We start from the raw sequence: 27,600 nt of genomic DNA on the forward strand, positions 1-27,600 counted from the left end.
TCAGGGTCAGTGTGTGGAGTATACTGGAGTCAGGGTCAGTGTGTGGAGTATACTGGAGTCAGGGTCAGTGTGTGTGGAGTATACTGGAGTCAGGGTCAGTGCGTGGGGGATACTGGAGTCAGGGTCAGTGTGTGTGGGGGATACTGGAGTCAGGGTCAGTGTGTGTGGAGTATACTGGAGTCAGGGTCAGTGTGCGTGGAGTATACTGGAGTCAGGGTCAGTGTGTGTGGAGTATACTGGAGTCAGGGTCATTGTGTGTGGAGTATACTGGAGTCAGGGTCAGTGTGTGGAGTATACTGGAGTCAGGGTCAGTGTGTGTGGGGGATACTGGAGTCAGGGTCAGTGTGTGGGGGATACTGGAGTCAGGGTCAGTGTGTGTGGAGTATACTGGAGTCAGGGTCAGTGTGTGTGGAGTATACTGGAGTCAGGGTCAGTGTGTGTGGGGGATACTGGAGTCAGGGTCAGTGTGTGTGGTGTATACTGGAGTCAGGGTCAGTGTGTGTGGGGGATACTGGAGTCAGGGTCAGTGTGTGGGGGATACTGGAGTCAGGGTCAGTGTGTGGAGTATACTGGAGTCAGGGTCAGTGTGTGTGGGGGATACTGGAGTCAGGGTCAGTGTGCGTGGGGGATACTGGAGTCAGGGTCAGTGTGTGTGGAGTATACTGGAGTCAGGGTCAGTGTGTGTGGAGTATACTGGAGTCAGGGTCAGTGTGTGTGGGGGATACTGGAGTCAGGGTCAGTGTGTGGGGGATACTGGAGCCAGGGTCAGTGTGTGGGGGATACTGGAGTCAGGGTCAGTGTGTGGGGGATACTGGAGTCAGGGTCAGTGTGTGGGGGATACTGGAGTCAGGGTCAGTGTGTGTGGTGTATACTGGAGTCAGGGTCAGTGTGTGTGGGGGATACTGGAGTCAGGGTCAGTGTGTGTGGAGTATACTGGAGTCAGGGTGAGTGTGTGTGGGGGATACTGGAGTCAGGGTCAGTGTGTGGAGTATACTGGAGTCAGGGTCAGTGTGTGTGGGGGATACTGGAGTCAGGGTCAGTGTGTGGGGGATACTGGAGTCAGGGTCAGTGGTTGTGGGATACTGGAGTCAGGGTCAGTGTGTGTGGAGTATACTGGAGTCAGGGTCAGTGTGTGGGGGATACTGGAGTCGGGGTCAGTGTGTGGGGGATACTGGAGTCAGGGTCAGTGTGTGTGGTGTATACTGGAGTCAGGGTCAGTGTGTGGGGGATACTGGAGTCGGGGTCAGTGTGTGTGGGGGATACTGGAGTCAGGGTCAGTGTGTGGGGGATACTGGAGTCAGGGTCAGTGTGTGTGGAGTATACTGGAGTCAGGGTCAGTGTGTGTGGGGGATACTGGAGTCAGGGTCAGTGTGTGGAGTATACTGGAGTCAGGGTCAGTGTGTGTGGAGTATACTGGAGTCAGGGTCAGTGTGCGTGGGGGATACTGGAGTCAGGGTCAGTGTGTGTGGAGTATACTGGAGTCAGGGTCAGTGTGTGTGGAGTATACTGGAGTCAGGGTCAGTGTGTGTGGAGTATACTGGAGCCAGGGTCAGTGTGTGGGGGATACTGGAGTCAGGGTCAGTGTGTGGAGTATACTGGAGTCAGGGTCAGTGTGTGTGGAGTATACTGGAGTCAGGGTCAGTGTGTGTGGAGTATACTGGAGCCAGGGTCAGTGTGTGGGGGATACTGGAGTCAGGGTCAGTGTGTGGGATATTGGAGTCAGGGTCAGTGTGTGTGGAGTATACTGGAGTCAGGGTCAGTGTGTGTGGAGTATACTGGAGCCAGGGTCAGTGTGTGGAGTATACTGGAGTCAGGGTCAGTGTGTGGGGGATACTGGAGTCAGGGTCAGTGTGTGTGGTGTATACTGGAGTCAGGGTCAGTGTGTGGAGTATACTGGAGTCACGGTCAGTGTGTGTGGAGTATACTGGAGTCAGGGTCAGTGTGTGGAGTATACTGGAGTCAGGGTCAGTGTGTGGAGTATACTGGAGTCAGGGTCAGTGTGTGTGGAGTATACTGGAGTCAGGGTCAGTGTGTGGGGGATACTGGAGTCAGGGTCAGTGTGTGGGGAGTATACTGGAGTCAGGGTCAGTGTGTGGGGGATACTGGAGTCAGGGTCAGTGTGTGTGGAGTATACTGGAGTCAGGGTCAGTGTGTGTGGAGTATACTGGAGTCAGGGTCAGTGTGTGTGGAGTATACTGGAGTCAGGGTCAGTGTGTGGGGAGTATACTGGAGTCAGGGTCAGTGTGTGGGGGATACTGGAGTCAGGGTCAGTGTGTGTGGAGTATACTGGAGTCAGGGTCAGTGTGTGTGGAGTATACTGGAGCCAGGGTCAGTGTGTGGAGTATACTGGAGTCAGGGTCAGTGTGTGGAGTATACTGGAGTCAGGGTCAGTGTGTGTGGAGTATACTGGAGTCAGGGTCAGTGTGTGGAGTATACTGGAGTCAGGTCAGTGTGTGTGGAGTATACTGGAGTCAGGGTCAGTGTGTGTGGAGTATACTGGAGTCAGGGTCAGTGTGTGTGGAGTATACTGGAGTCCGGGTCAGTGTGTGGAGTATACTGGATTCAGGGTCAGTGTGTGTGGAGTATACTGGAGTCAGGGTCAGTGTGTGGGGGATACTGGAGTCAGGGTCAGTGTGTGTGGAGTATACTGGAGTCAGGGTCAGTGTGTGGGGAGTATACTGGAGTCAGGGTCAGTGTGTGGGGGATACTGGAGTCAGGGTCAGTGTGTGTGGAGTATACTGGAGTCAGGGTCAGTGTGTGTGGAGTATACTGGAGCCAGGGTCAGTGTGTGGAGTATACTGGAGTCAGGGTCAGTGTGTGGAGTATACTGGAGTCAGGGTCAGTGTGTGTGGAGTATACTGGAGTCAGGGTCAGTGTGTGGAGTATACTGGAGTCAGGTCAGTGTGTGTGGAGTATACTGGAGTCAGGGTCAGTGTGTGGAGTATACTGGAGTCAGGGTCAGTGTGTGGGGGATACTGGAGTCAGGGTCAGTGTGTGTGGAGTATACTGGAGTCAGGGTCAGTGTGTGGAGTATACTGGAGTCAGGGACAGTATGTGGAGTATACTGGAGTCAGGGTCAGTGTGTGTGGAGTACACTGGAGTCAGGGTCAGTGTGTGGAGTATACTGGAGTCAGGGTCAGTGTGTGTGGAGTATACTGGAGTCAGGGTCAGTGTGTGTGGAGTATACTGGAGTCAGGGTCAGTGTGTGGAGTATACTGGAGTCAGGGTCAGTGTGTGTGGAGTATACTGGAGTCAGGGTCAGTGTGTGTGGAGTATACTGGAGCCAGGGTCAGTGTGTGGGGGATACTGGAGTCAGGGTCAGTGTGTGGGGGATACTGGAGTCAGGGTCAGTGTGTGGAGTATACTGGAGTCAGGGTCAGTGTGTGGAGTATACTGGAGTCAGGGTCAGTGTGTGGAGTATACTGGAGTCAGGGTCAGTGTGTGTGGAGTATACTGGAGTCAGGGTCAGTGTGTGTGGAGTATACTGGAGCCAGGGTCAGTGTGTGGGGGATACTGGAGTCAGGGTCAGTGTGTGGAGTATACTGGAGTCAGGGTCAGTGTGTGGGGGATACTGGAGTCGGGGTCAGTGCGTGTGGGGGATACTGGAGTCAGGGTCAGTGTGTGTGGGGGATACTGGAGTCAGGGTCAGTGTGTGGGGGATACTGGAGTCAGGGTCAGTGTGTGGGGGATACTGGAGTCAGGGTCAGTGTGTGTGGAGTATACTGGAGTCAGGGTCAGTGTGCGTGGGGGATACTGGAGTCAGGGTCAGTGTGTGTGGAGTATACTGGAGTCAGGGTCAGTGTGTGTGGAGTATACTGGAGTCAGGGTCAGTGTGTGTGGAGTATACTGGAGTCAGGGTCAGTGTGTGTGGAGTATACTGGAGTCAGGGTCAGTGTGTGTGGAGTATACTGGAGCCAGGGTCAGTGTGTGGGGGATACTGGAGTCAGGGTCAGTGTGTGGGATACTGGAGTCAGGGTCAGTGTGTGTGGAGTATACTGGAGCCAGGGTCAGTGTGTGGAGTATACTGGAGTCAGGGTCAGTGTGTGGAGTATACTGGAGTCAGGGTCAGTGTGTGTGGAGTATACTGGAGTCAGGGTCAGTGTGTGGAGTATACTGGAGTCAGGGTCAGTGTGTGTGGTGTATACTGGAGTCAGGGTCAGTGTGTGTGGGGGATACTGGAGTCAGGGTCAGTGTGTGTGGAGTATACTGGAGTCAGGGTCAGTGTGTGTGGAGTATACTGGAGTCAGGGTCAGTGTGTGGGGGATACTGGAGTCAGGGTCAGTGTGTGTGGAGTATACTGGAGTCAGGGTCAGTGTGTGGGGAGTATACTGGAGTCAGGGTCAGTGTGTGGGGGATACTGGAGTCAGGGTCAGTGTGTGGAGTATACTGGAGTCAGGGTCAGTGTGTGTGGGGGATACTGGAGTCAGGGTCAGTGTGTGTGGAGTATACTGGAGTCAGGGTCAGTGTGTGGAGTATACTGGAGTCAGGGTCAGTGTGTGTGGAGTATACTGGAGCCAGGGTCAGTGTGTGGAGTATACTGGAGTCAGGGTCAGTGTGTGGAGTATACTGGAGTCAGGGTCAGTGTGTGTGGAGTATACTGGAGTCTGGGTCAGTGTGTGGAGTATACTGGAGTCAGGTCAGTGTGTGTGGAGTATACTGGAGTCAGGGTCAGTGTGTGTGGAGTATACTGGAGTCAGGGTCAGTGTGTGTGGAGTATACTGGAGTCCGGGTCAGTGTGTGGAGTATACTGGAGTCCGGGTCAGTGTGTGTGGAGTATACTGGAGTCAGGGTTAGTGTGTGGTGTATACTGGAGTCAGGGTCAGTGTGTGGGGGATACTGGAGTCAGGGTCAGTTTGTGTGGAGTATACTGGAGTCAGGGTCAGTGTGTGGGATACTGGAGTCAGGGTCAGTGTGTGTGGAGTATACTGGAGTCAGGGTCAGTGTGTGGAGTATACTGGAGTCAGGGTCAGTGTGTGGAGTATACTGGAGTCAGGGTCAGTGTGTGTGGTGTATACTGGAGTCAGGGTCAGTGTGTGTGGTGTATACTGGAGCCAGGGTCAGTGTGTGGGGGATACTGGAGTCAGGGTCAGTGTGTGTGGAGTATACTGGAGTCCGGGTCAGTGTGTGTGGTGTATACTGGAGTCAGGGTCAGTGTGTGTGGAGTATACTGGAGTCAGGGTCAGTGTGTGTGGAGTATACTGGAGTCAGGGTCAGTGTGTGTGGAGTATACTGGAGTCAGGGTCAGTGTGTGGAGTATACTGGAGTCAGGGTCAGTGTGTGGAGTATACTGGAGTCAGGGTCAGTGTGTGTGGAGTATACTGGAGTCAGGGTCAGTGTGTGGGGAGTATACTGGAGTCAGGGTCAGTGTGTGTGGAGTACACTGGAGTCAGGGTCAGTGTGTGTGGGGGATACTGGAGTCAGGGTCAGTGTGTGGGGGATACTGGAGTCAGGGACAGTGTGTGGAGTATAATGGAGTCAGGGTCAGTGTGTGTGGCGGATACTGGAGTCAGGGTCAGTGTGTGTGGAGTATACTGGAGTCAGGGTCAGTGTGTGTGGAGTATACTGGAGTCAGGGTCAGTGTGTGGAGTATACTGGAGTCAGGGACAGTGTGTGGAGTATACTGGAGTCAGGGTCAGTGTGTGGAGTATACTGGAGTCAGGGTCAGTGTGTGTGGAGTATACTGGAGTCAGGGTCAGTGTGTGTGGAGTATACTGGAGTCAGGGTCAGTGTGTGGAGTATACTGGAGTCAGGGTCAGTGTGTGTGGAGTATACTGGAGTCAGGGTCAGTGTGTGGGGGATACTGGAGTCAGGGTCAGTGTGTGTGGAGTATACTGGAGTCAGGGTCAGTGTGTGTGGAGTATACTGGAGTCAGGGACAGTGTGTGGAGTATACTGGAGTCAGGGTCAGTGTGTGGAGTATACTGGAGTCAGGGTCAGTGTGTGTGGAGTATACTGGAGTCAGGGTCAGTGTGTGTGGAGTATACTGGAGTCAGGGTCAGTGTGTGTGGAGTATACTGGAGTCAGGGTCAGTGTGTGGAGTATACTGGAGTCAGGGTCAGTGTGTGTGGAGTATACTGGAGTCAGGGTCAGTGTGTGTGGAGTATACTGGAGTCAGGGTCAGTGTGTGTGGAGTACACTGGAGTCAGGGTCAGTGTGTGTGGAGTATACTGGAGTCAGGGTCAGTGTGTGTGGAGTATACTGGAGTCAGGGTCAGTGTGTGGAGTATACTGGAGTCAGGGTCAGTGTGTGTGGAGTATACTGGAGTCAGGGTCAGTGTGTGTGGAGTATACTGGAGTCAGGGTCAGTGTGTGTGGAGTATACTGGAGTCAGGGTCAGTGTGTGGGGGATACTGGAGTCAGGGTCAGTGTGTGTGGAGTATACTGGAGTCAGGGTCAGTGTGTGGGGGATACTGGAGTCAGGGTCAGTGTGTGTGGAGTATACTGGAGTCAGGGTCAGTGTGTGGAGTATACTGGAGTCAGGGTCAGTGTGTGTGGAGTATACTGGAGTCAGGGTCAGTGTGTGTGGGGGATACTGGAGTCAGGGTCAGTGTGTGGAGTATACTGGAGTCAGGGACAGTGTGTGGAGTATACTGGAGTCAGGGTCAGTGTGTGTGGAGTATACTGGAGTCCGGGTCAGTGTGTGTGGGGGATACTGGAGTCAGGGTCAGTGTGTGGGGAGTATACTGGAGTCAGGGTCAGTGTGGGGGATACTGGAGTCAGGGTCAGTGTGTGTGGGGGATACTGGAGTCAGGGTCAGTGTGTGTGGAGTATACTGGAGTCAGTGTCAGTGTGTGGAGTATACTGGAGTCAGGGTCAGTGTGTGTGGAGTATACTGGAGTCAGGGTCAGTGTGTGGGGGATACTGGAGTCCGGGTCAGTGTGTGTGGAGTATACTGGAGTCAGGGTTAGTGTGTGGGGGATACTGGAGTCAGGGTCAGTGTGTGGGGGATACTGGAGTCAGGGTCAGTGTGTGTGGAGTATACTGGAGTCAGGGTCAGTGTGTGTTGAGTATACTGGAGTCAGGGTCAGTGTGTGTGGAGTATACTGGAGTCAGGGTCAGTGTGTGTTGAGTATACTGGAGTCAGGGTTAGTGTGTGGGGGATACTGGAGTCAGGGTCAGTGTGTGTGGGGGATACTGGAGTCAGGGTCAGTGTGTGTGGAGTATACTGGAGTCAGGGTCAGTGTGTGTGGAGTATACTGGAGTCAGGGTCAGTGTGTGGGGGATACTGGAGTCAGGGTCAGTGTGTGTGGAGTATACTGGAGTCAGGGTCAGTGTGTGGGGGATACTGGAGTCAGGGTCAGTGTGTGTGGAGTATACTGGAGTCAGGGTCAGTGTGTGTTGAGTATACTGGAGTCAGGGTCAGTGTGTGTGGAGTATACTGGAGTCAGGGTCAGTGTGTGTTGAGTATACTGGAGTCAGGGTTAGTGTGTGGGGGATACTGGAGTCAGGGTCAGTGTGTGTGGGGGATACTGGAGTCAGGGTCAGTGTGTGTGGAGTATACTGGAGTCAGGGTCAGTGTGTGTGGAGTATACTGGAGTCAGGGTCAGTGTGTGGGGGATACTGGAGTCAGGGTCAGTGTGTGTGGAGTATACTGGAGTCAGGGTCAGTGTGTGGGGGATACTGGAGTCAGGGTCAGTGTGTGTGGAGTATACTGGAGTCAGGGTTAGTGTGTGGGGGATACTGGAGTCAGGGTCAGTGCGTGGGGGATACTGGAGTCAGGGTCAGTGTGTGGAGTATACTGGAGTCAGGGTCAGTGTGTGTGGAGTATACTGGAGTCAGGGTCAGTGCGTGGGGGTTACTGGAGTACGAACAGGCACTGTCAGTCTGCACTGAGCTGCGCGCTCTCTAACCGCAGTTTCTCCATCTCCCGCAGGGATCGTCGAGGATGACTACAGATCCAGGTATGACCCTCGGTCTTTTCTTCAGGTTTCCTCTGGCACCCTCACCCTCAGTGTGGTACGTCCTGAATAATCCTGTGTAACAGGCTGTAGAGGGGCTGAATGGGCCTCCTCCTGTTCCTGTGTAACATGCTGGAGATGGGCTGAATGGGCCTCCTCCTGTTCCTGTGTAACAGGCTGGAGAGGGGCTGAATGGGACCTCCTCCTATTCCTGTGTAACAGGCTGGAGAGGGGCTGAATGGGCTCCTCCTGTTCCTGTGTAACAGGCTGGAGAGGGGCTGAATGGGCCTCCTCCTGTTCCTGTGTAACAGGCTGGAGGAGAGGGGCTGAATGGGCCTCCTGTTCCTGTGTAACAGGCTGTAGAGGGGCTGAATGGGCCCTTTCCTGTTCCTGTGTAACAAGCTGGAGAGGGGCTGAATGGGTCTCCTCCTGTTCCTGTGTAACAGGCTGGAGAGGGGCTGAATGGGTCTCCACCTGTTCCTGTGTAACAGGCTGGAGAGAGGCTGAATGGGCCCCCTCCTGTTCCTGTGTAACAGACTGGGGAGGGGCTGAATTGGGCTTCTCCTGTTCCTGTGTAACAGGCTGGAGAGGGGATGAATGGGGCCTCCTCCTGTTCCTGTGTAACAGGCTGGGGAGGGGCTGAATGGGCCTCCTCCTGTTCCTGTGTAACAGGCTGGAGAGGGGCTGAATGGGTTACTCCTGTTCCTGTGTAACAGGCTGGGGAGGGGCTGAATGGGCCTACTCCTGTTCCTGTGTAACAGGCTGGGGAGAGGCTGAATGGGGCCTCCTCCTGTTCCTGTGAAACAGGCTGGAGAGGGGCTGAATGGGTTACTCCTGTTCCTGTGTAACAGGCTGGAGAGTGGCTGAATGGGCCGCCTCCTGTTCCTGTGTAACATGCTGGAGAGGGGCTGAACGGGCCTCCTCCTGTTCCTGTGTAACAGGCTGTGGAGGGGCTGAATGGCCTCCTGTTCCTGTGTAACAGGCTGGAGAGGGGCTGAATGGGCCACCTGTTCCTGTGTAACAGGCTGGAGAGGGGCTGAATGGGCCACCTGTTCCTGTGTAACAGGCTGGAGAGGGGCTGAATGGGCCACCTGTTCCTGTGTAACAGGCTGGAGAGGGGCTGAATGGGCCTCCTCCTGTTCCTGTGTAACAGGCTGGAGAGGCGCTGTATGTGCCTCCTCCTGTTCCTGGGTAGCAGGCTGGAGAGGGGCTGAATGGGCCTCCTCCTGTTCCTGTATAACAGGCTGGAGAGGGGCTGAATGGGCCTCCTGTTCCTGTGTAACAGGCTGGAGAGGGGCTGAATGGGCCTCCTCCTGTTCCTGTGTAACAGGCTGGAGAGGGGCTGAATGGGCCTCCTCCTGTTCCTGCGTAACAGGCTGGAGAGGGGCTGAATGGGCCTCCTCCTGTTCCTGTGTAACAGGCTGGAGAGGGGCTGAATGGACCTCCTCCTGTTCCTGTGTAACAGGCTGGAGAGGGGCTGAATGAGCCTCCTCCTGTTCCTGTGTAACAGGCTGGAGAGGGGCTGAATGGGTCTTCTCCTGTTCCTGTGTAACAGACTGGAGAGGGGCTGAATGGGTCTCCTCCTGTTCCAGTGTAACAGGCTGGAGAGGGGCTGAATGAGCCTCCTCCTGTTCCAGTGTAACAGGCTGGAGAGGGGCTGAATGAGCCTCCTCCTGTTCCAGTGTAACAGGCTGGAGAGGGGCTGAATGGGCCTCCTCCTGTTTCTGTGTAACAGGCTGGAGAGGGGCTGAATGGGCCTCCTCCTGTTCCTGTGTAACAGGCTGGAGAGGGGCTGAATGGCCCTCCTCCTGTTCCTGTGTAACAGGCTGGCGAGGGGCTGAATGGGCCGCCTCCTGTTCCTGTGTAAACAGGCTGGAGAGGGGCTGAATGGGCCTCCTCCTGTTCCTGTGTAACAGGCTGGAGAGGGGCTGAATGGGCCTCCTCCTGTTCCTGTGTAACAGGCTGGAGAGGGGCTGAATGGGCCTCCTCCTGTTCCTGTGTAACAGGCTGGAGAGGGGCTGAATGGGCCTCCTCCTGTTCCTGTGTAACAGGCTGGAGAGGGGCTGAATGGGCCTCCTCCTGTTCCTGTGTAACAGGCTGGCGAGGGGCTGAATGGGCCGCCTCCTGTTCCTGTGTAAACAGGCTGGAGAGGGGCTGAATGGGCCTCCTCCTGTTCCTGTGTAACAGGCTGGAGAGGGGCTGAATGGGCCGCCTCCTGTTCCTGTGTAACAGGCTGGAGAGGGGCTGAATGGGCCTCCTCCTGTTCCTGTGTAACAGGCTGGAGAGGGGCTGAATGGGCCGCCTCCTGTTTCTGTGTAACAGGCTGGAGAGGGGCTGAATGGGCCGCCTCCTGTTCCTGTGTAACAGGCTGGAGAGGGGCTGAATGAGCCTCCTCCTGTTCCAGTGGGAGGGATGATGGGTGACCCAGGGGCAGTGGGTTAGCCCTGCTGCCTCACGGCGCCGAGGTCCCAGGTTCGATCCCGGCTCTGGGTCACTGTCCGTGTGGAGTTTGCACATTCTCCCCACAACCCAAAGATGTGCAGAGAGGTGGATTGGCCACGCTAAACTGCCCCTTAATTGGAAAAAATGAATTGGGTACTCTAAATTTATGTGAGAGTTAAAATAAATAAAAAATAAAATAAGAATGTGATCCAGGTTGTAACTCCTCTCGTCACAGATTACAGTCCACACTCGGTCGCTCTCAGAGACCGAGGAGGTCTCGGCCCTGCTCCCAGTACAACCACAAACTATTCAGCGGTGATCTCGATTTGTTCATCAAGGTAAATCGCCGTTCACTAAACCGGCCCCACTGTGGGCAACACGGACCACAGGAGGGCATCGGGGACCCCACACCCCGGGGAGAGGGCATCGGGGACCCCACACCCCGGGGAGAGGGCATCGGGAACCCCACACCCCGGGGAGAGGGCATCGGGAACCCCACACCCCGGGGAGAGGGCATCGGGAACCGGGTTACAGGTCAGGACAGGGCGAGGGGTCGAGAAGGGGGTTACAGGTCAGGACAGGGCGAGGGGTCGAGAAGGGGGTTACAGGTCAGGACAGGGCGAGGGGTCGAGAACAGGGTTACAGGTCAGGACAGGGCGAGGGGTCGAGAACGGGGTTACAGGTCAGGACAGGGCGAGGGGTCGAGAACAGGGTTACAGGTCAGGACAGGGCGAGGGGTCGAGAACAGGGTTACAGGTCAGGACAGGGCGAGGGGTCGAGAACAGGGTTACAGGTCAGGACAGGGCGAGGGGTCAAGAACGGGGTTTCAGGACAGGGCGAGGGGTCGAGAACGGGGTTACAGGTCAGGACAGGGCGAGGGGTCGAGAAGGGAGTTACAGGTCAGGACAGGGCGAGGGGTCGAGAACGGGGTTACAGGTCAGGACAGGGCGAGGGGTCGAGAACAGGGTTACAGGTCATGACAGGGCGAGGGGTCGAGAACGGGGTTCCAGGTTAGGACAGGGCGCGGGATCACGAACGGGGTTACAGGTCAGGACAGGGTGAGGGGTCGCGTTTGGGGTTACAGGTCAGGACAGGGTGAGGGGTCGAGAACAGGGTTACAGGTCAGGACAGGGCGAGGGGTCGAGAACGGAGGGGAGGGCTGGGGATGGGGTTGGGGTGGGTGAGGGTAGGGGTTGGGGAGGGTGGGGGGATGGGGTGGGGGTGGTTCGGGTTGGGGTGGGGGTGGTTCGGGTGGGAGTGGGGGTTGGAGTGGGGGTTGGGTGTGTGTTGCAGATTCCCTGGGCTGGGATCTGAGTTGTTGGGAATATCCGGATCTTTCTCTAACCCTCCGTGTGCTCTCTGCCCCCCCTCAGAGTTCAGGACAGCCCATCCCATTGGTGGTGGTCAGCTGCATTCGCTTCATTAACCTCTACGGTGAGTGAGCTGCTCCCCCCATCGCCCAGCGTCACCCCCCATCGCTCAGCTTCACCCCCATCGCTCAGCGTCACCCCCATCGCCCAGCTTCACCCTCCCCCCATCGCCCAGCGTCACCCCCATCGCCCAGCGTCACCCTCCCCATCACCCAGCTTCACCCCCCATCGCCCAGCTTCACCCCCCATCATCGCCCAGCTTCACCCTCCCCCAATCGTCCAGCTTCACCCTCCCCCAATCGTCCAGCTTCACCCCCCCCAATCGCCCAGAGTCACCCCCCCAATCGCCCAGCGTCACCCCCCCATCGCCCAGCGTCACTCCCCCATCGCCCAGCGTCACCCCCCCAATCGCCCAGCGTCACCCTCCCCCAATCGCCCAGAGTCACCCCCCCATCGCCCAGCGTCACCCCCCCCCAATCGCCCAGCGTCACTCCCCCATCGCCCAGCTTCACCCCCCATCATCGCCCAGCTTCACCCCCCCAATCGCCCAGCGTCACCCCCCCATCGCCCAGCTTCACCCCCCCATCGCCCAGCGTCACCCCCCCAATCGCCCAGCGTCACCCTCCCCCAATCGCCCAGAGTCACTCCCCCATCGCCCAGCTTCACCCCCCCATCGCCCAGCGTCACTCCCCCATCGCCCAGCGTCACCCCCCCAATCGCCCAGCGTCACCCTCCCCCAATCGCCCAGAGTCACTCCCCCATCGCCCAGCTTCACCCCCCCATCGCCCAGCGTCACTCCCCCATCGCCCAGCGTCACCCCCCCAATCGCCCAGCGTCACTCCCCAATCGCCCAGCGTCACCCCCCCCAATCGCCCAGCGTCACTCCCCCATCGCCCAGCTTCACCCCCCATCATCGCCCAGCTTCACCCCCCCATCGCCCAGCGTCACCCCCCCATCGCCCAGCTTCACCCCCCCATCGCCCAGCGTCACTCCCCCATCGCCCAGCGTCACCCCCCCAATCGCCCAGCGTCACCCTCCCCCCATCGCCCAGCGTCACCCCCCCCAATCGCCCAGCGTCACTCCCCCATCGTCCAGCTTCACCCCCCCCAATCGCCCAGCGTCACTCCCCCATCGCCCAGCTTCACCCCCCCATCGCCCAGCGTCAACCCCCCCAATCGCCCAGCTTCACTCCCCCATCGCCCAGCTTCACCCCCCCAATCGCCCAGCTTCACTCCCCAATCGCCCAGCTTCACCCCCCCATCGCCCAGCTTCACCCCCCCAATCGCCCAGAGTCACCCCCCCAATCGCCCAGCTTCACTCCTCTCCTCAGTCCCTCGCTACCACCTCTCACTCTCTCTGTCCCTCCACCTCCCCTCCCTTGCTAACCCTCTTCCCTCTCTTTCTCTATCTCTCGCCCTCATTCCCTCCCTTACTCTTCCTGTGTGCTTCCTGATTCATTCTATCCCTTTACCTGCTCTTCTTTCTCAATCTCTCATTCCCCTTTCACTCCACCCTTTCTCTCTCGGTGTCTCTACCTCCATTGCTCTCACTCACTTCCACCCTATCTCCCTCCCTCTCCCTCTCCCTCTTTTCCCCCTCCCTCTCTCTCCCTCCCTCTTTCTCTCCCTCTCGTTCCCCATCACCCTCCCGGCTCCAGTGAGTAAGATGTAGCAGCCTCGACCGCTGGGTGATTCTGGATTTGATCTGGATTCATTCTGATTTTGAACAGGGCTACATCACGAAGGAATTTTCCGGATCCCTGGGTCACAGCTTGAGGTCAACGAGATCAGGAATGCTTTTGAGCAAGGTATGTTCATATCGCCCAGTGGGGTCTCCCAGAGTGAGGGAGAGAGCGCTGGGGTCGGAGTGGTTGGCAGTGTGGGTTCAGAGTGAGGAGGGAGCGCTGGGATGGGGGTGGTTGGCAGTGTGGGTTCAGAGTGAGGAGGGAGCGCGGGGATCGGAGTGGTTGGCAGTGTGGGTTCAGAGTGAGGAGGGAGCGCTGGGATCGGAGCGGTTGGCAGTGTGGGTTCAGAGTGAGGGAGGGAGCGCTGGGATCGGAGTGGTTGGCAGTGTGGGTTCAGTGAGGAGGGAGCGCTGGGATCGGAGTGGTTGGCAGTGGGTTCAGAGTGAGGAGGGAGCGCTGGGATCGGAGCGGTTGGCAGTGTGGGTTCAGAGTGAGGAGGGAGCGCTGGGATCGGAGTGGTTGGCAGTGTGGGTTCAGAGTGAGGGAGGGAGCGCTGGGATCGGAGCGGTTGGCAGTGTGGGTTCAGAGTGAGGAGGGAGCGCTGGGATCGGAGTGGTTGGCAGTGTGGGTTCAGAGTGAGGGAGGGAGCGCTGGGATCGGAGTGGTTGGCAGTGTGGGTTCAGAGTGAGGGAGGGAGCGCTGGGATCGGAGTGGTTGGCAGTGTGGATTCAGAGTGAGGAGGGAGCGCTGGGATCGGAGTGGTTGGCAGTGTGGGTTCAGAGTGAGGAGGGAGCGCTGGGATCGGAGCGGTTGGCAGTGTGGGTTCAGAGTGAGGGAGGGAGCGCTGTGATCGGAGTGGTTGGCAGTGTGGGTTCAGAGTGAGGGAGGGAGCGCTGGGATCGGAGTGGTTGGCAGTGTGGGTTCAGAGTGAGGAGGGAGCGCTGGGATCGCAGTGGTTGGCAGTGTGGGTTCAGAGTGAGGAGGGAGCGCTGGGATCGGAGTGGTTGGCAGTGTGGGTTCAGTGTGAGGAGGGAGCGCTGGGATGGGAGTGGTTGGCAGTGTGGGTTCAGAGTGAGGAGGGAGCGCGGGGATCGGAGTGGTTGGCAGTGTGGGTTCAGAGTGAGGAGGGAGCGCTGGGATCGGAGCGGTTGGCAGTGTGGGTTCAGAGTGAGGAGGGAGCGCTGGGATGGGAGTGGTTGGCAGTGCGGGTTCAGAGTGAGGAGGGAGCGCGGGGATCGGAGTGGTTGGCAGTGTGGGTTCAGAGTGAGGAGGGAGCGCTGGGATCGGAGCGGTTGGCAGTGTGGGTTCAGAGTGAGGGAGGGAGCGCTGGGATGGGAGTGGTTGGCAGTGTGGGTTCAGTGTGAGGAGGGAGCGCTGGGATCCGAGCGGTTGGCAGTGGGTTCAGAGTGAGGAGGGAGCGCTGGGATCAGAGCGGTTGGCAGTGGGTTCAGAGTGAGGAGGGAGCGCTGGGATGGGAGTGGTTGGCAGTGGGTTCAGAGTGAGGAGGGAGCGCTGGGATCGGAGTGGTTGGCAGTGTGGGTTCAGAGTGAGGAGGGAGCGCTGGGATCGGAGTGGTTGGCAGTGTGGGTTCAGAGTGAGGAGGGAGCGCTGGGATCGGAGCGGTTGGCAGTGTGGGTTCAGAGTGAGGGAGGGAGCGCTGGGATCGGAGTGGTTGGCAGTGTGGGTTCAGAGTGAGGAGGGAGCGCTGGGATCGGAGTGGTTGGCAGTGTGGGTTCAGAGTGAGGAGGGAGCGCTGGGATCGGAGCGGTTGGCAGTGGGTTCAGAGTGAGGAGGGAGCGCTGGGATCGGAGTGGTTGGCAGTGTGGGTTCAGAGTGAGGAGGGAGCGCTGGGATCGGAGCGGTTGGCAGTGTGGGTTCAGAGTGAGGGAGGGAGCGCTGGGATCGGAGCGGTTGGCAGTGTGGGTTCAGAGTGAGGAGGGAGCGCTGGGATCGGAGTGGTTGGCAGTGTGGGTTCAGAGTGAGGGAGGGAGCGCTGGGATCGGAGTGGTTGGCAGTGTGGGTTCAGAGTGAGGAGGGAGCGCTGGGATCGGAGTGGTTGGCAGTGTGGGTTCAGAGTGAGGAGGGAGCGCTGGGATCGGAGTGGTTGGCAGTGTGGGTTCAGAGTGAGGGAGGGAGCGCTGGGATCGGAGTGGTTGGCAGTGTGGGTCAGAGTGAGGAGGGAGCGCTGGGATGGGAGTGGTTGGCAGTGTGGGTTCAGAGTGAGGAGGGAGCGCTGGGATGGGAGTGGTTGGCAGTGTGGGTTCAGAGTGAGGAGGGAGCGCTGGGATCGGAGTGGTTGGCAGTGTGGGTTCAGAGTGAGGAGGGAGCGCTGGGATCGGAGTGGTTGGCAGTGTGGGTTCAGAGTGAGGAGGGAGCGCTGGGATCGGAGTGGTTGGCAGTGTGGGTTCAGAGTGAGGAGGGAGCGCTGGGATCGGAGCGGTTGGCAGTGTGGGTTCAGTGAGGAGGGAGCGCTGGGATCGGAGCGGTTGGCAGTGTGGGTTCAGAGTGAGGAGGGAGCGCTGGGATCGGAGTGGTTGGCAGTGTGGGTTCAGAGTGAGGAGGGAGCGCTGGGATCGGAGTGGTTGGCAGTGTGGGTTCAGAGTGAGGAGGGAGCGCTGGGATCGGAGTGGTTGGCAGTGTGGGTTCAGAGTGAGGAAGGAGCGCTGGGATCGGAGTGGTTGGCAGTGTGGGTTCAGAGTGAGGAAGGAGCGCTGGGATCGGAGCGGTTGGCAGTGTGGGTTCAGAGTGAGGGAGGGAGCGCTGGGATCGGAGCGGTTGGCAGTGGGTTCAGAGTGAGGAGGGAGCGCTGGGATCGGAGTGGTTGGCAGTGTGGGTTCAGAGTGAGGGAGGGAGCGCTGGGATCGGAGTGGTTGGCAGTGTGGGTTCAGAGTGAGGAGGGAGCGCTGGGATGGGAGTGGTTGGCAGTGTGGGTTCAGAGTGAGGAGGGAGCGCGGGGATCGGAGTGGTTGGCAGTGTGGGTTCAGAGTGAGGGAGGGAGCGCTGGGATCGGAGTGGTTGGCAGTGTGGGTTCAGAGTGAGGAGGGAGCGCTGGGATGGGAGTGGTTGGCAGTGTGGGTTCAGAGTGAGGGAGGGAGCGCTGGGATCGGAGCGGTTGGCAGTGTGGGTTCAGAGTGAGGGAGGGAGCGCTGGGATCGGAGCGGTTGGCAGTGTGGGTTCAGAGTGAGGAGGGAGCGCTGGGATCGGAGCGGTTGGCAGTGTGGGTTCAGAGTGAGGGAGGGAGAGCTGGGATCGGAGTGGTTGGCAGTGTGGGTTCAGAGTGAGGGAGGGAGCGCTGGGATCGGAGTGGTTGGCAGTGTGGGTTCAGAGTGAGGAGGGAGCGCTGGGATCGGAGTGGTTGGCAGTGTGGGTTCAGAGTGAGGAGGGAGCGCTGGGATCGGAGCGGTTGGCAGTGTGGGTTCAGAGTGAGGAGGGAGCGCTGGGATCGGAGCGGTTGGCAGTGTGGGTTCAGAGTGAGGAGGGAGCGCTGGGATCGGAGTGGTTGGCAGTGTGGGTTCAGAGTGAGGAGGGAGCGCTGGGATCGGAGTGGTTGGCAGTGTGGGTTCAGAGTGAGGAGGGAGCGCTGGGATCGGAGCGGTTGGCAGTGTGGGTTCAGAGTGAGGGAGGGAGCGCTGGGATCGGAGCGGTTGGCAGTGTGGGTTCAGAGTGAGGAGGGAGCGCTGGGATCGGAGTGGTTGGCAGTGTGGGTTCAGAGTGAGGAGGGAGCGCTGGGATCGGAGTGGTTGGCAGTGTGGGTTCAGAGTGAGGAGGGAGCGCTGGGATCGGAGTGGTTGGCAGTGTGGGTTCAGAGTGAGGGAGGGAGCGCTGGGATCGGAGCTGTTGGCAGTGTGGGTTCAGTGTGAGGAGGGAGCGCTGGGATGGGAGTGGTTGGCAGTGTGGGTTCAGAGTGAGGGAGGGAGCGCTGGGATCGGAGCGGTTGGCAGTGTGGGTTCAGAGTGAGGGAGGGAGCGCTGGGATCGGAGCGGTTGGCAGTGTGGGTTCAGTGTGAGGGAGCGCTGGGATCGGAGCGGTTGGCAGTGTGGGTTCAGTGTGAGGAGGGAGCGCTGGGATCGGAGCGGTTGGCAGTGTGGGTTCAGAGTGAGGGAGGGAGCGCTGGGATCGGAGCGGTTGGCAGTGTGGGTTCAGAGTGAGGAGGGAGCGCTGGGATCGGAGTGGTTGGCAGTGTGGGTTCAGAGTGAGGAGGGAGCGCTGGGATCGGAGTGGTTGGCAGTGTGGGTTCAGAGTGAGGAGGGAGCGCTGGGATCGGAGCGGTTGGCAGTGTGGGTTCAGAGTGAGGAGGGAGCGCTGGGATGGGAGTGGTTGGCAGTGTGGGTTCAGAGTGAGGGAGGGAGCGCTGGGATTGGAGTGGTTGGCAGTGTGGGTTCAGAGTGAGGAGGGAGCGCTGGGATCGGAGCGGTTGGCAGTGTGGGTTCAGAGTGAGGAGGGAGCGCTGGGATCGGAGCGGTTGGCAGTGTGGGTTCAGAGTGAGGAGGGAGCGCTGGGATCGGAGCGGTTGGCAGTGTGGGTTCAGAGTGAGGAGGGAGCGCTGGGATCGGAGCGGTTGGCAGTGTGGGTTCAGAGTGAGGAGGGAGCGCTGGGATCGGAGAGGTTGGCAGTGTGGGTTCAGAGTGAGGGAGGGAGCGCTGGGATCGGAGTGGTTGGCAGTGTGGGTTCAGAGTGAGGAGGGAGCGCTGGGATCGGAGTGGTTGGCAGTGTGGGTTCAGAGTGAGGAGGGAGCGCTGGGATCGGAGCGGTTGGCAGTGGGTTCAGAGTGAGGAGGGAGCGCTGTGATCGGAGTGGTTGGCAGTGTGGGTTCAGAGTGAGGAGGGAGCGCTGGGATCGGAGCGGTTGGCAGTGTGGGTTCAGAGTGAGGAGGGAGCGCTGGGATCGGAGCGGTTGGCAGTGGGTTCAGAGTGAGGAGGGAGCGCTGTGATCGGAGTGGTTGGCAGTGTGGGTTCAGAGTGAGGAGGGAGCGCTGGGATCGGAGTGGTTGGCAGTGTGGATTCAGAGTGAGGAGGGAGCGCTGGGATCGGAGCGGTTGGCAGTGGGTTCAGAGTGAGGAGGGAGCGCTGTGATCGGAGTGGTTGGCAGTGTGGGTTCAGAGTGAGGAGGGAGCGCTGGGATCGGAGCGGTTGGCAGTGTGGGTTCAGAGTGAGGAGGGAGCGCTGGGATCGGAGCGGTTGGCAGTGTGGGTTCAGAGTGAGGAGGGAGCGCTGGGATCGGAGTGGTTGGCAGTGTGGGTTCAGAGTGAGGAGGGAGCGCTGGGATCGGAGCGGTTGGCAGTGTGGGTTCAGAGTGAGGAGGGAGCGCTGGGATCGGAGTGGTTGGCAGTGTGGGTTCAGAGTGAGGAGGGAGCGCTGGGATCGGAGCGGTTGGCAGTGTGGGTTCAGAGTGAGGAGGGAGCGCTGGGATCGGAGCGGTTGGCAGTGTGGATTCAGAGTGAGGAGGGAGCGCGGGGATCGGAGTGGTTGGCAGTGTGGGTTCAGAGTGAGGAGGGAGCGCTGGGATCGGAGTGGTTGGCAGTGTGGGTTCAGAGTGAGGAGGGAGCGCTGGGATCGGAGTGGTTTGCAGTGTGTGTTCAGAGTGAGGAGGGAGCGCTGGGATCGGAGTGGTTGGCAGTGTGGGTTCAGAGTGAGGAGGGAGTGCTGGAATCGGAGTGGTTGGCAGTGTGGGTTCAGAGTGAGGAGGGAGCGCTGGGATCGGAGCGGTTGGCAGTGTGTGTTCAGAGTGAGGAGGGAGCGCGGGGATCGGAGTGGTTGGCAGTGTGGGTTCAGAGTGAGGAGGGAGCGCTGGGATCGGAGTGGTTGGCAGTGTGGGTTCAGAGTAAGGAGGGAGCGCTGGGATCGGAGTGGTTGGCAGTGTGGGTTCAGAGTGAGGAGGGAGCGCTGGGATCGGAGCGGTTGGCAGTGTGGGTTCAGAGTGAGGAGGGAGCGCTGGGATCGGAGTGGTTGGCAGTGTGGGTTCAGAGTGAGGAGGGAGCGCTGGGATCAGAGCGGTTGGCAGTGGGTTCAGAGTGAGGAGGGAGCGCTGGGATCGGAGCGGTTGGCAGTGTGGGTTCAGAGTGAGGAGGGAGCGCTGGGATCGGAGTGGTTGGCAGTGTGGGTTCAGAGTGAGGAGGGAGCGCTGGGATCGGAGCGGTTGGCAGTGTGGGTTCAGAGTGAGGAGGGAGCGCTGGGATCGGAGTGGTTGGCAGTGTGGGTTCAGAGTGAGGAGGGAGCGCTGGGATCGGAGTGGTTGGCAGTGTGGGTTCAGAGTGAGGAGGGAGCGCTGGGATCGGAGTGGTTGGCAGTGTGGGTTCAGAGTGAGGAGGGGACGCTGGGATCGGAGTGGTTGGCAGTGTGGGTTCAGAGTGAGGAGGGAGCGCTGGGATCGGAGCGGTTGGCAGTGTGGGTTCAGAGTGAGGGAGGGAGCGCTGGGATCGGAGTGGTTGGCAGTGTGGGTTCAGAGTGAGGGAGGGAGCGCTGGGATCGGAGTGGTTGGCAGTGTGGGTTCAGAGTGAGGAGGGAGCGCTGGGATCGGAGTGGTTGGCAGTGTGGGTTCAGAGTGAGGAGGGAGCGCTGTGATCGGAGTGGTTGGCAGTGTGGGTTCAGAGTGAGGAGGGAGCGCTGGGATCGGAGTGGTTGGCAGTGTGGGTTCAGAGTGAGGAGGGAGCGCTGGGATCGGAGCGGTTGGCAGTGTGGGTTCAGAGTGAGGAGGGAGCGCTGGGATCGGAGTGGTTGGCAGTGTGGGTTCAGAGTGAGGAGGGAGCGCTGGGATCGGAGTGGTTGGCAGTGGGGGTTCAGAGTGAGGAGGGAACGCTGGGATCGGAGTGGTTGGCAATGTGGGTTCAGAGTGAGGAGGGAGCGCTGGGATCGGAGCGGTTGGCAGTGTGGGTTCAGAGTGAGGAGGGAGCGCTGTGATCGGAGTGGTTGGCAGTGTGGGTTCAGAGTGAGGAGGGAGCGCTGGGATCGGAGTGGTTGGCAGTGTGGGTTCAGAGTGAGGAGGGAGCGCTGGGATGGGAGTGGTTGGCAGTGTGGGTTCAGAGTGAGGGAGGGAGCGCTGGGATCGGAGTGGTTGGCAGTGTGGGTTCAGAGTGAGGGAGGGAGCGCTGGGATCGGAGTGGTTGGCAGTGTGGGTTCAGAGTGAGGAGGGAGCGCGGGGATCGGAGTGGTTGGCAGTGTGGGTTCAGAGTGAGGAGGGAGCGCTGGGATCGGAGCGGTTGGCAGTGTGGGTTCAGAGTGAGGAGGGAGCGCTGGGATCGGAGCGGTTGGCAGTGTGGGTTCAGAGTGAGGAGGGAGTGCTGGGATCGGAGCGGTTGGCAGTGGGTTCAGAGTGAGGAGGGAGCGCTGGGATCGGAGTGGTTGGCAGTGTGGGTTCAGAGTGAGGAGGGAGCGCTGGGATCGGAGCGGTTGGCAGTGTGGGTTCAGAGTGAGGAGGGAGCGCTGGGATCGGAGTGGTTGGCAGTGGGGGTTCAGAGTGAGGAGGGAGCGCTGGGATCGGAGCGGTTGGCAGTGTGGGTTCAGAGTGAGGAGGGAGCGCTGGGATCGGAGTGGTTGGCAGTGTGGGTTCAGAGTGAGGAGGGAGCGCTGGGATCGGAGTGGTTGGCAGTGTGGGTTCAGAGTGAGGGAGGGAGCGCTGGGATCGGAGCGGTTGGCAGTGTGGGTTCAGAGTGAGGAGGGAGCACTGGGGTCGGAGTGGTTGGCAGTGTGGGTTCAGACTGAGGAGGGAGCGCTGGGATGGGAGTGGTTGGCAGTGGATTCAGAGTGAGGAGGGAGCGCTGGGATCGGGGTGGTTGGCAGTGTGGGTTCAGAGTGAGGAGGGAGCGCTGGGATCGGAGCGGTTGGCAGTGTGGGTTCAGAGTGAGGAGGGAGCGCTGGGATCGGAGTGGTTGGCAGTGTGGGTTCAGAGTGAGGAGGGAGCGCTGGGATCGGAGCGGTTGGCAGTGTGGGTTCAGAGTGAGGAGGGAGCGCTGGGATCGGAGTGGTTGGCAGTGTGGGTCAGAGTGAGGAGGGAGCGCTGGGATCGGAGTGGTTGGCAGTGTGGGTTCAGAGTGAGGAGGGAGCGCTGGGATCGGAGCGGTTGGCAGTGTGGGTTCAGAGTGAGGAGGGAGCGCTGGGATGGGAGTGGTTGGCAGTGTGGGTTCAGAGTGAGGAGGGAGCGCTGGGATCGGAGTGGTTGGCAGTGTGGGTTCAGAGTGAGGAGGGAGCGCTGGGATCGGAGTGGTTGGCAGTGGGGGTTCAGAGTGAGGAGGGAGCGCTGGGATCGGAGCGGTTGGCAGTGTGGGTTCAGAGTGAGGAGGGAGCGCTGGGATCGGAGCGGTTGGCAGTGTGGGTTCAGAGTGAGGAGGGAGCGCTGGGATCGGAGTGGTTGGCAGTGTGGGTTCAGAGTGAGGGAGGGAGCGCTGGGATCGGAGCTGTTGGCAGTGTGGGTTCAGAGTGAGGAGGGAGCACTGGGGTCGGAGTGGTTGGTAGTGTGGGTTCAGAGTAAGGAGGGAGCGCTGGGATCGGAGTGGTTGGCAGTGTGGGTTCAGAGTGAGGGAGGGAGCGCTGGGATCGGAGCGGTTGGCAGTGTGGGTTCAGAGTGAGGAGGGAGCGCTGGGATCGGAGCGGTTGGCAGTGTGGGTTCAGAGTGAGGAGGGAGCGCTGGGATCGGAGCGGTTGGCAGTGTGGGTTCCGAGTGAGGAGGGAGCGCTGGGATCGGAGTGGTTGGCAGTGTGGATTCAGAGTGAGGAGGGAGCGCTGGGATCGGAGCGGTTGGCAGTGTGGGTTCAGAGTGAGGAGGGAGCGCTGGGATCGGAGCGGTTGGCAGTGTGGATTCAGAGTGAGGAGGGAGCGCTGGGATCGGAGTGGTTGGCAGTGTGGGTTCAGAGTGAGGAGGGAGCGCTGGGATCGGAGTGGTTGGCAGTGTGGGTTCAGAGTGAGGAGGGAGCGCTGGGATCGGAGCGGTTGGCAGTGGGTTCAGAGTGAGGAGGGAGCGCTGGGATCGGAGTGGTTGGCAGTGTGGGTTCAGAGTGAGGAGGGAGCGCTGGGGTCGGAGTGGTTGGCAGTGTGGGTTCAGAGTGAGGAGGGAGCGCTGGGATCGGAGTGGTTGGCAGTGTGGGTTCAGAGTGAGGAGGGAGCGCTGGGATCGGAGTGGTTGGCAGTGTGGGTTCAGTGTGAGGAGGGAGCGCTGGGATCGGAGTGGTTGGCAGTGTGGGTTCAGTGTGAGGAGGGAGCGCTGGGATCGGAGTGGTTGGCAGTGTGGGTTCAGAGTGAGGAGGGAGCGCTGGGATCGGAGTGGTTGGCAGTGTGGGTTCAGAGTGAGGAGGGAGCGCTGGGATCGGAGTGGTTGGCAGTGTGGGTTCAGAGTGAGGAGGGAGCGCTGGGATCGGAGTGGTTGGCAGTGTGGGTTCGGAGTGAGGAGGGAGCGCTGGGATCGGAGCGGTTGGCAGTGTGGGTTCAGAGTGAGGAGGGAGCGCGGGGATCGGAGTGGTTGGCAGTGTGGGTTCAGAGTGAGGAGGGAGCGCTGGGATCGGAGTGGTTGGCAGTGTGGGTTCAGAGTGAGGAGGGAGCGCTGGGATCGGAGCGGTTGGCAGTGTGGGTTCAGAGTGAGGAGGGAGCGCTGGGATCGGAGTGGTTGGCAGTGTGGGTTCAGAGTGAGGAGGGAGCGCTGGGATCGGAGTGGTTGGCAGTGTGGGTTCAGAGTGAGGGAGGGAGCGCTGGGATCGGAGCGGTTGGCAGTGTGGGTTCAGAGTGAGCGTCCGTTGGTACCTGGACGGGAGGAGGAACTTGTCGCCAAGTCTTTGTATTTGCTGGGTTAGGTGTGTTTGTGGGAGGGTGTGTGCATGTCCGTGTGTGAGACTATATTTGCGTGTGAGTGTGTGTATTAGTGTGTGTGTATACCCATGTGTGTATGTCCATTGTAGCGTGTGTGTGTTCTGTATCTTGTGTACAAGTGTAAGAGTGTGTGTGTGTGAGAGAGTGTATGTGTGAGAGAGCGTATGTCCATAATTGTGTGTGAAGGTGTGGATGTCGTGTTTGCATGTGTGTGTATTTGTATGTCCGTGTTTGTGTGTGAGCGTGTATTTGTGTGATTGTGTGTGAGTATATATTTGTGTTTGCGTGAGAGTGTGTTGTGGGAGTGAATGTCTATGAGTGTATGAGAGTGTGTGCGTCTTTGAGAGTGTGTGGGTGAGAGAGCATGTGGGGGGGGTGAGTGTATGGGTGCGTGACGGAGTGTGAGTAAGTGAGTGAGAGCATGTGTGTGACTGAATGTGTGAGTGAATATGTATGTGGGGTGTGTGTGGGTGGGTATGTGAGTGAGTGTGACTGCGTGTGACTGCGTGTGAGTGTTGGTGAGTGTGTGGGGGGTTATGAGTAAGTGAGTGAGTGTGGGTGTGAGTGAGTGAGTGAGTGAGTGAGTGAGCGAGCGTGTGTGACTGACTAAGTGTGTGTGAGTGAGTGAGAATGTGTGAGTAAGTGAGTGTGGGTGTTAGTGTGGGTGTGTGGATTAGTGTGTGTGTTAGTGTGTGTTAGTGACTGAGTGTGAGTAAGAGAGTGTGAGCATGTGTGTGACTGAATGTGTGAGTGTGACTGTGTGTGACTGACTGTGATAGCGTGTCTGTGTGTGTGACTGAGTGTTAGGAAGTGAGTGTGCGTGTGAGTGTGTATGAGTCTGTGTGGGTGTGAGAGTGTGTGTGTGTGAGTGACCATAATTGTATGTGGAGGTGTGTGGGTGTGTGATAGTGTGTGTCAGTAAGCGAGTGTGTAAGTGTGTGAGCATGTGTGTGTGACTGAGTGTAAGTGAATATGTATGTGGGGGGTGTGTGTGGGTGAGTGCGACTGTATGTGACTGCGTGTGAGTGTGAGTGTTGGTGAGTGAGTGTGTGGGGGGTTGTGAGTAAGTGAGTGTATGTGCGTGTGAGTGAGTGAGTGTGGGTTAGTGTGTGAGTGTAAGTGAGTGTGTGTGTGTGTGTGTGTGTTGTGTGTGTGGGTATGGGTGTGTGAGAGTTAGTGAGTGTGTGTTAGTGTATGTGGGGGGGTGTTAATGTGTGAGAGTATGTTTGTGTGTGGGTGTGCGTGTGCTGGGTTAGTGTGTGTGGGTGGGTGTTAGTGTGTGTGGGTGTGTGTGAGTGTGGGTGTGTGTGAGTGTGGGTGTGTTTTGTGAGGGCCATGAAGAATCCAGCACGAGTTTTAAGGATACAAAGTAATAACATTATTTACTATAACATATATACATAACAGTAGCAGTAACTTCCCTTGCTACCTTCTCCTTCCTGAACTGGCCAGCTTATTTATACTAGGAGTTTACTAATGGTTTCTCCGCCCCCCCTCATTGGGGAAGCTCATACACCCACAGGATTGTGGGATTGTCATTAGTCCCCAGCCAATGGTAAGTAGGCAGGTTATAACATCCCTCCCCCCCAAAGTCCAAGGAATCCACCGAAGACCCTGGCGAAGGAGGCGTCGGACTCGTTTGGCCGCAGGCCGGACACCATTTGCACGCGGCGCTGAATCAGGCGGTGTGTATCGAGACGGAGACCGGCCCTTCCGTGATGAACGGCGCAACGGTTGTACATCCACGGCCCGTGGACCCGAGGATTCCCCCTCTGATGCATCCTGTGTCTCCATCTCGGAGACAGAGTCTGCTGCCTCCGTCATGTCAGCGTCTCTATCGCCATTCGGTCCCGTAACGACCTGCGCAGGCTTCGAGTGAGGCACCAGTGGAAGATTGTGAGGACTACCTTCCCTTGTCTCTGGTCTCTGCGGCTGTAGAAATGAGCTCGGGGGGGGGGGGGGGGGGGGGGGGGGGGGACTTTGGAGGGGATGGTCTACATGTTTTCGCTGGAGACGACCCTGGGCTTGCACCTGGTAAGATATAGGGCCCATTTGGCGAAAGATTACACCAGGAACCCACTGGGCACCACCAGCAAAATTCCGCACGAATACTGGGTCACCGGGCGCAAACTGCCGAATTGGACGATGCCGAGACAATCCCTGTCCCTGCCGTTCTTGTGTGCGGCATACTTTTGCGTCAATGTCCGGGAAAACCATACTAAGGCGGGTGCGAAGTCTCCGGCCCATTAGGAGTTCTGCGGGAGCTACCCCAGTCACCGCGTGGGGGGTGGTCCTGTACGTAAACAAAAAGTGAGCCAGTCTCGTGTCCATTGATCCGGAAGACTGCTTCTTTAGGCCTCTTTTGAATGTTTGCACTGCGCGCTCTGCCAACCCATTTGAAGCCGGGTGGTATGGGGCAGTGCGGATATGGCGGATGCCGTTCATCTTCGTGAACCTCGCAAACTCCTCACTCGTGAATGGAGTGCCGTTATCCGTGGCCAGCACCTCGGGGAGGCCATGCGTACTAAAAGATAAACGCATCTTTTCAATTGTTGCGCAGGACGTTGTCGCCTGCATCTTATGCACCTCTAGCCATTTGGACTGGGCGTCAAATAGTAGAAGGAATATGGATCCTGAAAAGGGCCTGCGAAATCTGCATGCAAGCGTGCCCAAGGCCGCCCTGGCCATTCCCAGTGATGTAGGGGCGCGGCCGGAAGCTTCTGATGCTCCTGACAAATGGAGCAGTTTTGGGCCACCTTCTCAATGTCGGTGTCGAGGCCTGGCCACCAGACAGAACTCCGGGCCAACATTTTCATTTTGGTCACGCCCGGATGCCCATTGTGCAAGTCTGTTAGTATCAGCTCCTGGCCTTTTTCCGGGACAATCACACACGTCCCCCACAAGAGGATGCCGTCTTCCACGCTGAATTCTGACAGCTTGGAGGAAAATGCCCGCAACTCGCCTGGGAGCTGTCTATGCTGCCCACCATACAGGACTATGTGCCGAACCTTTGACAAGACTGGCTCCGTCTGGGTCCACTCACTGATCTGTGATGCCGTGACAGGCAAGGAGTTCATAAAATGTAGGGTTGCAACCACCTCACCGGTCGTGGGGGTCGACATGGGGCCGGTCGATAAAGGCAATCGGCTCAGTGCGTCGGCATTTGCTATCTGCGTACCTGGTTTGTGCTCCAGAGAATACTCATATGCAGCGAGCAACAAAGCCCAGCGCTGGATCCGTGCGGAAGCAATGGGCGGTATTGGCTTATCCTCTCTGAAAAGTCCCAGCAGGGGCTTATGATCAGTCACGATAGTGAAATGGCGGCCGTACACGTACTGGTGGAAGCGTTTCACCGCAAAAACCACTGCCAGGCCCTCCTTCTCGATCTGCGCGTACTTTTTCTCCGCTGCAGTCAATGTGCGGGAGGCGAAAGCTGTCGGTCGTTCGGCCCCGTTCTCCATCTTGTGGGACAGGACGGCCCCAATACCATACGGGGATGCATCACATGTGACGAGCAAAGGCTTTCCCGGATCATAGTGGGTTAGTAACCCAGACGACAACAATTGTTGCTTTACCCGCCGGAAAGCGGTTTCTTGCGGCTGACCCCAAACCCAGGTGTGATTTTTCTTTAGCAGCAGGTGTAAGGGGGCCAGCGTAGTTGCCAGATTGGGGAGGAACTTCCCGGAATAGTTTACGAGACCGAGAAAAGAACGAAGGTGCGACGTGTCAGTCGGGGTGGGGGCATGTTGAATTGCACGCACCTTCTCTGCGACGGGGTGCAGACCCTCGCGGTCCACCCGATAACCTAGGTAGACTACTTCCTTTGCCTGAAATACGCACTTTGTGCGACGTAAACGGACTCCAGCCTCCGAAAGGCGTCTAAGGACAGCCTCCAGATTTTCCAAATGTTCCTGCTCCGACGTCCCTGTAATCAAAACATCATCTAGGTAGACAGCCACACGTGGTAAACCTATCAAAATGCCCTCCATAACACGTTGAAAAATTGCGCGGGCAGAGGATACGCCAAAGGGCAACAGTGTATATTCATACAGGCCCCGGTGTGTGTTAATTGTTACATATGGTCGGGAGGCAGGGTCCAGCTCCAACTGCAGGTAGGCGTGACTCATATCTAATTTTGTGAACGAGAGTCCACCTGCAAGTTTCGCGTAGAGATCCTCTATGCGAGGCATTGGATATCGGTCGAGTCAGGAAGCCGTATTCACTGTAAGTTTATAGTCGCCACACAAGCGAACTGTGGCATCTGGCTTCATTACAGGTACAATTGGTGCTGCCCAGTCAGCAAAATGGACGGGCCTGATAATACCCAAACTCTCCAAACGAGTGAGCTCCCCTTCTACCTTCTCGAGCAAGGCGTAAGGCACTGGGCGCGCCTGGAAATAGCGCGGCGTGGCTCCTG

General features: G+C 58.4%; 1 protein-coding gene across 1 annotated transcript in view; it reads left to right on the plus strand.

Annotated features, from left to right (window-relative positions):
• LOC140410949 (rho GTPase-activating protein 4-like) overlaps window positions 1-27,600 on the plus strand; it is a 108,165-nt gene that overhangs the window by 26,282 nt on the left and 54,283 nt on the right. The window contains exons 4-7 of the mRNA XM_072499804.1: window positions 7,872-7,899; window positions 10,574-10,676; window positions 11,712-11,772; window positions 13,438-13,515. Of these exons, the coding sequence (XP_072355905.1) occupies window positions 7,872-7,899; window positions 10,574-10,676; window positions 11,712-11,772; window positions 13,438-13,515 (270 nt within the window). The remainder of the gene's footprint in view (window positions 1-7,871; window positions 7,900-10,573; window positions 10,677-11,711; window positions 11,773-13,437; window positions 13,516-27,600) is intronic.

This window comes from Scyliorhinus torazame, chromosome 4 (genome assembly GCF_047496885.1).
Source record: "Scyliorhinus torazame isolate Kashiwa2021f chromosome 4, sScyTor2.1, whole genome shotgun sequence".
In the NCBI taxonomy this organism is placed as follows: Eukaryota; Metazoa; Chordata; class Chondrichthyes; order Carcharhiniformes; family Scyliorhinidae; genus Scyliorhinus; species Scyliorhinus torazame.